This window comes from Asterias amurensis, chromosome 10 (assembly GCF_032118995.1).
Source record: "Asterias amurensis chromosome 10, ASM3211899v1".
Taxonomy (NCBI): domain Eukaryota; kingdom Metazoa; phylum Echinodermata; class Asteroidea; order Forcipulatida; family Asteriidae; genus Asterias; species Asterias amurensis.
Genome location: NC_092657.1, coordinates 3,243,932 through 3,251,731, shown reverse-complemented (window position 1 = coordinate 3,251,731; position 7,800 = coordinate 3,243,932). Strand labels below are relative to the sequence as shown.

Below are 7,800 nucleotides of genomic sequence, written 5' to 3'. Positions count from 1 at the left end.
ACTGTACATGTATGTGAGCGCGGAGCGAGCGGCACATGGACCTACGTATCAATTATATGCAGCATGAATATTGCGGACACAACTGCATATGCAAATGTGTCCGGGCGGACACAATTGCATTATGCAGCAGCGTTCGGGCGGACACAATTGCATATGCGAAACCGTCCGGCAGACATTATTGTATATGCAATAATGTCCTCCGGATAGTATTGGATAGAGGACATTATTGCATGCGACACCGGCTTCGTTTTCTGCCATACACCTGTTAGATAATTGTATCTATTATAATAAATAGCGCCCCCAATGATCATTTAAAGCCATGCTCCGTTAAATAGACAGGTAGCCATGTCGTCATTAATCCAAACGTTGTAAAGATCCTTAACAAAACGGACCTCAGACATGGCCTGACATACCGGAAATTGTTAATAATTCGTCTGCTTCCTGTGCTTTTCATCCAATCGGAAACACTTGGGTTGGTCTTGAACTTCAGTTCCTGTTTGCTCTTTGTTTTACCAGCCTGTGCAAATTGTTCATCTATTCAGTGGTCAACTAAGGGCGGTTTAGATTTTGCCAAGAGTACACAGTTTCCTATCTGGCCTATTCTATTCTAGCAAATTGAACGTCAACACACCAGTAAGTACAGTACACAGGTCACAGTTGGGGTTTGCTAGCAACAGTCACTCCAAGCCAACTCCACGCACTCAAGTTGAACCTCCAACAGCGATGTTGAATAGTGAGTAGCACTACACCACGGTACAGTTTTAGAAACAAAAACAGGTAAGCTTCGGTTCGTGTACTTTGTCTTTTGCAAACTATATCATGTATGTAGATAGACGATATTATCTACTCCTAGTCCTACCCTGGCCTAGCCCGCTGGAACTATTGAGGTTCGTTCCGCTATCGTCTGGCTGGAGACAATGAACCTCAATTAAACTGAAGTTCTAGGACGAAGGAGCGATAACTTTCCGTATGGCGCCACCATTTTTTCACTCATTTTTACAAAAAGGGATATCTCATTGAGGTAAATTAGATACAATTATTATTTCATTTCGAATGAAAAAGTGGTGGCGCCATTCCATGCACATTTTTCATTTGAAGATTTTCGAATCATTGCAATTCACAAATATTAAATTGCAATTGGTGACTTTGTAAAATAGCACTGGGTCGACTAGTTGCGATAACGTATCCCTCCTCGCCGTTGGGAGGAGGGTTCGTTATCGCAACTATGAGTCGACGAGACTGACTTCATCCCCATCTGTTGCTGTCAGACTCAGAGTATAAGATAAGTGTTGTGAAATTGTACAAGTTTAAATCAGTATAAGTTGAGTGCCTGGATTATGTGTAATTCTCAAACGGTTACCATGGTTACTATGAAAATACAATAATTATTTCCCGTAATTTAGGGGTGTCATGCTCATAAGGGTGTCTGAACATGATGGAAACTTTAACATGTGAGTAACCAAAACTTATCATCATATTTTATTTTGTTTATCAATACAGATTGCCATGGCAACTCAGGATATCGCTGAAACGGTACCATCTGAGTCCTGTACGCCAAAGGACCTGTTGGAGATAGTGAGGGGAGGTGGTGAGTTCGTTCTCATGCCATCGAGAGCTTATGACGAAGTCTATCCTGACATTTACATCAGTGAAAGGTCAGTTTTAAAGGCACTGGGGTCGATTTCACAAAGAACTCCAGTCCTTGTTCTTAATAGGACTAGTCTTAGGAGGTGTTAATTACTTACAGCTAGTCCTTAGTTAGGACGAGTAACTTGTCCTAACTCTTTGTGAAATCCACCCGGGGGTCGATTTCACAAAGAGTTAGGATTTGTCCTAACTTGGGACTAGTCCGAGGAGATTAAAAAAAATGTATGGCTAGTCCTAAGTTAGGACGAGTCACTTGTCCTAACTCGAGATAAGACTAGTCTTAAGTCTTTGTGAAATCCACCCCTGGACACCTTTGGAAAATAGTCAAATACCAGTATTCTCACCTTGTGCATCCCAAACATAACAGGACGGTAGCTCCCTGCAGCACTCCCATTCAAAGAGAAAGCATGACCCCACCACTGACAAAGCCATTCCCTCTAATGGGGGTGATAAACAGGATTTCCTAGACAGCTACAGGCCTTTAGATCATGATGACACTAAATATTTTTGTATTTTAAAGACACTGGACACTATGGGTCACTCAAATTCAAAAACCAGTCTTCGCACTTAGTGTATCTCAACATTTGCATAAAATAACCAACCTGTAAAAAATTCAGCTCAAATGGCCGTCGAAGATGCAAGATAACAGTATGAAAGAAAAAAAAACACCCTTGTCACCAGAGTTGTGTGCTTTCAGATGCTTGATGTCGAGACCTCAAATTTTAAATCTGAGGTCTCAAAATCGATATCACGGAAAATTACTTCTTTCTCAAAAACTAGGTTACTTCAGACGGAGCCGTTTCTCACAATGTTTTATACTATCAACAGCTCCCCATTACTTGTTACCAAGTAAGGTTTTATGCTGATAACTATTTTGAGTAAATTACCAATAGTGTCCACTGCCTTTAAGGACATTCATATATTTAATATTTCACAGGAGCTTTGCTACCAATAAAACATCACTGAAGAAAGTTGGTATTACGCATATCGTCAATGCTGCGCAAGGAACAAGTAAATTTGGTCATGTGAACACAGATGAGGAGTTCTACAAGGTATGTGTAATATTAATAATAACAAATTCTTTAAGGAACACGTTGCCTTGGATCGGTCGAGTTGGTCTTTGAAAAGCGTTTGTAACCGTTTTTTATAAAAATGCATATGGGTAGAAAGATGTTGTAAAAGTAGAATACAATGATCCACACAAACATGCCTCGAAGTTGCACGGTTTTCCTTTTACCTCGTCGACTAACACGGTCGGCTATTTATGGGAGTCAAATTTTTGACTCCCATAAATGGCCGACCGTGTTAGTTCGCACAGCAAAAGCAATTTCGAGGCAAACTTGTGTGGATCATTGTATTCTACTTTTAAAACATCTTTCCAACCATATGCATTTTATAAAAAAAAGGTTACAAACGCTTTTTATAGACCAACTCGTACAATCCAAAGGAAGCCTTTTCCAATGACTCAGGGCCCTTTGCAAGAAGAAAACCTTCGCTAGTTTTGAAATGTCACTTGAGCCATTTTTCTTTTACCACCATGACCATTTCAGGTCGTTCTTTTGAAAACAAGTTTCTCAGCCCATCTGGGTATACTTTGGGGGAACTCTTTTGAGCTTCTATGGAAAATATCAATGCCACAATAACAAAAAATTATTTGGCAAAGGAAAGACAATAAAAGGCTCTTTTTTTTAGCAAAAAAGGTGTTAAGGCCCTAGTTGCACGAGTGGTCTTCCCTTCCAGTCATTTTGGATGGCGGCTCTACAAAGCCACCAAAGCCTTGACAAAAGGCTAGCCTGGCCTTTAGTTGGGAGCTTGTTAAAGCATTGGACCCTTTCGGTAAACAGTATTGTCCAAGGCCCACACTTCGTGTCTCACAACTTATACATAAAATAACAAACCTGTGAACATTTCAGGCTCAATCCGTCATCGAAGTCGGGAGAAAATAACGGGAAAACCCACCCTTGTATCAGCATGTTTCGCCGTGTCATGACATGTGTTTAAAATAAATCTGTAATTCTCACTATCGAGAATTGATATTGTTTTACTGTTTTCTCAAAAAAGTAAAGCATTTCATGGAATAATATTTCAAGAGAAGTCTTTCACCACTACCTTCTGTAAACCCTGTAAGTTATTTGTATATCTGTGAACTTTTATTTTCTTTCTGTGCCGAAAGGGTCCAATGGCTTTAAGATGAAATTAATCGAGGGTAGAATGAAATTCTGTCTGATTCGTTTGTACAGGATACAGGGATAAGCTTCTATGCCATCAAAGCTGTCGATGTGATCGGTTTCAACATATCTCCCTTTCTGGAGGCTGCATCTGACTTCATAGACAACGCCTTGACGAATAAAGGTGGGTGAAATGTTCTTAATTAAAGGAACACGTTGCCTTGGATCGGAGGAGTTGGTCTATTAAAAGCGTTTCTATAAAAAGTGTTTGTAACCCTTTTTTATAAAATGCATATGGTTGGAAAGATGTTTTAAAAGTAGAATACAATGATCCACACAAGTTTACCTCGAAATTGTGTGGTTTTCCTTTTACTGTGAGAACTAACACGGTCGGCCATCCATTAATGGCCAACTATGTTAGTCAAAAGAAAAGGTAAAAAGAAAACCGTGCAATTTCGAGGCATGTTTGTGTGGATCATTGTATTCTACTTTTACATCATCTTTCTACCCATATGCATTTTATAAAAAGCGCTTTTCAAAGACAAACTCGAGCGATCCAAGGCACTGTGTTCCTTTAAGGTAAAAACTTTTTAATGGACGAGTCAAAGGCACTGGACACTATTGGTAATTACTCAAAATTGTCATTAGAATAAAAACCTACTTGGTAATAAGCAATGGAGAGTTGTTGATAGCTTAACACATTGTGAGAAACAGCTCTCTTTGAAGGTTGAGAAAGAGGGAACTTTTGACCCAAATAATAAAAGACTTCAGCTGAAGCCTTTTATTAGGCATCTGAAAGCACACAAATTTGCGCAAGGAGGGTGTTTTTCTGACATTGTTCCCTTGCAACTTCGATGACCAAATGAGCCAAATTTTCTCACAGGTTTGAGATTGTTTGCATGTAATGTTGGATAGACCAACTGAGAATTCTGGTCTTTGACAATATATCTGTGCTGAATAAGTTTTTTGTGCTCACGAACTTTGTGGCTCAATAAATGACTTGATTGATCGATTGATTGATTGATTGATTGATTGATTGATTGATTGATTGATTGATTGATTGATTGATTGATTGATTGATTGATTGATTGATTGATTGATTGATTGATTGATGTTCAGTAATTTGTGTTTTTGTTTTATTGATGCAGGCAAGGTGCTTGTTCACTGCGTGGAGGGATTCAGTCGCTCAACCACAGTCGTCGTTGCTTTTCTGATGATCAAGAGAAACATGGACGCCAGAGAGGCCCTCCGGGTGGTCCGAGCAAAGCGGGAAGTCTGCCCAAACGATGGATTCATGAAGCAGCTGTGTGAACTGAATCGTAAACTGAAGGCAGAAAAACCATCGTAAAGTCTTGAGTCTTTGCACCATGAATCCTACATGTGCCTTAAAGACAGTGGACACTATTGGTAATTGTCAAAGACCAGTCTTCTCACTTGGTGTATCTCAACATATGCATAAAATAGCACACCTGTGAAAATTTGAGCTCAATCGGTCATCAAAGTTGTGAGATAATAATGAAAGAAAAATAACCCTTGTCACACAAAGTTGTTTGTGTTTAGATGGTTGATTTCGAGACCTCAAGTTCTAAATCTGAGGTCTCGAAATCAAATTCGTGGAAAATTACTTCTTTCTCGAAAACTATGGCACTTCAGAGGGAGCCGTTTCTCACAATGTTTTATACTATCAACCTCTCCCCATTACTCGTAATTAAGAAAGGTTTTATGACAATAGTTATTTTGAGAAATTACCAATAGTGTCCACTGCCTTTAACTTAGCTTAACTTAAATGCATTTATAAAGCGCTTACGTCATCAATCAAACTAGCAGCATGTCCTGCAGGATGTTGGCTCCAAGAATTGTCACTCTCCATCCTTGCCTAACTTGCACTCTTCAATGTTCCAGGTACAAAGTGCCGTAAGAGATGATGTCGTTTTCCCAGCTCGTCCGAGCAAGGCCTACCCCCTTCTATTTTTCACAATTTTGGGAGTCTGTTATTTTCCATTCTCACTTTGGGGCCAAACCAGGCAAGTTGGATCTTGTAGATGCTGTCATGGGTGTTCAACCTGGGTTTTTTTTATAAATATTTTTTTTAAATTATTTTTCAGCAAGACATTAAAAAAGCTTAAAGGCACTGGACACTATTGGTATTTGTCAAAGACCAGTCTTCTCACTTGCTGTATCTCAACATATGCATAAAATAAAAAACCTGTGAAATTTGAACTCAATTGGTTGTTGCAGTTGCGAGATAATAATGGAAGAAAAAACACCCTTGTCACTTGACGTTGTGTGCTTTCAGATGCTTGATTTCGAAACCTCAAAATCTAATTCTGAGGTCTCAAAATCAAAATCAAGTATTTTAGTGGAAAATTACTTCTTTCTTGAAAACTACATTACTTCAGAGTGAGCCGTTTTCACATTGTCTTATACTATCAACAGCTCTCCAATGCTTGTTACCAAGTAAGTTTTAATTCTAACAGCTATTTTGAGTAAATACCAATAGTGTCCACTGCAGGACAGTGCATTTTAGACAAAACTTAATGTACAAAATAAGACGATAACTTTTTATTTGTGAATCTACTGTCTAATTTTTTGTCAAGAAATTGTCAACTTTAAGTAAAGTGCAAACGTTTAAACATTCCTTAAGTTATTACAAATCATAATAGTTCATACTTTTGTACAAAGTAAAATAATTAGAGTTTATTTTGGGGACTGAAGTTAATGTAAATTTTGTATCACAAAGATGTATGCAGAATATTAAACCAGAGATTATATTATTAATAAAATTTACAACACAAATTGTGTTCCAAGTGTGATCATTGTGTGTCAGTTAGGCCTCATAATGACCCTCAGAGTAAAGGCTAGATTTTTCATTTAAAACTTGTACGAAGAGATTTTCAGTCAAAGGTTAAAAATGATTTGGTTTTTACTAGGTCTATATTGAAAAGGTTGACATTCAGTGTATAAGTATTAGGGGGGGGGGGGGGGGGGTGTCATTGGCACATTTTGGCATGTGTACTTAAAAACAAGGCAAGTTTTTGCAGGCCTGTATGCTTCGTTTTTGAAGGTGCAAGGGCACCAAGGCATTTTCTCTTTGGCAAAGGGCACCCTATGAGGAAATTGTAAATGTTTACTGGAGCATTTTAAGGGCACCAAGGCAATGGCAAGGGGCACAGAGGCAGTCGCCTCCGTTGCCTCCGTGAAGTATCAGGCCTGTTTTTGAAAGGGCAATGGCAAAAAGGCCTTGTTCATTGATAAAGGGCACAATTATGTGACCCACTCTGCAAAAAAGTATTAAGGGACGCTAATTACAAAGAGGCCTTCAATGTTGAGATGCTGAAAACATTTTCAAAACATGATTTTGTCTTTCTTGGTTTATTGGCTTCTATTGTATAAACACTTCCGTAGTTTATTTACAGAAATAATAAAACATATCCTTTTTTTTTTTAAACAAAAGTTTTTGTATACAATTTTAGGTTATTTCCCTTAAATTTTGCTACATTTATAAAGGGGCTATGTTCAAGAGGTTGTATCTCTGAAGGCACTTTCATTACATTGTATATGAATGCAACTTAATATCAGTAGCCTATCTCCAGAATGCAAAATGCCACAGGGTTCAAAGCTGATAATAACACAAATTCAGCTGTGTATGTAACTCAATTTACTTATTTTGTCCCTTAAAAAATACCCATTTTTGTAGAAGCCGGTTACATAATGAATGAGGAAATTGTAAATTTCTACACTAAATTTTTACACCAAGACAGCAATGACCGAGGGCTTGGAGGCAATCGCCTTTGTTGCCTCCATGAAGTAATTAGCCTACAAAGCATAGTCGGCTATAAATTAATTTGTGCAGATCTTAATTAATATTCTAAACTCTTTAATACGAAAATCTTTCCCAACTTTAGTTTTGGACATTGTTAACCAAAGGATCAGTCGCCCCGCCCACAAACTTTTTTTGGCGAGGTCCACAAAACTGTCATAGCGC

General features: G+C 38.3%; 1 protein-coding gene across 1 annotated transcript; it reads left to right on the top strand.

Moving 5' to 3' along the window:
* The first annotated feature begins 403 nt into the window (after nucleotides 1-403).
* On the top strand, nucleotides 404-6,574 carry LOC139942903 (dual specificity protein phosphatase 3-like). The gene is made up of 5 exons (XM_071939720.1): nucleotides 404-777; nucleotides 1,501-1,655; nucleotides 2,585-2,699; nucleotides 3,888-3,999; nucleotides 4,964-6,574. Exons 2-5 carry the CDS (start codon nucleotides 1,507-1,509, stop codon nucleotides 5,161-5,163), a joined length of 576 nt encoding a protein of 191 aa, XP_071795821.1. The 5' UTR covers nucleotides 404-777; nucleotides 1,501-1,506; the 3' UTR covers nucleotides 5,164-6,574.
* The last annotated feature ends 1,226 nt before the right edge of the window (nucleotides 6,575-7,800 follow it).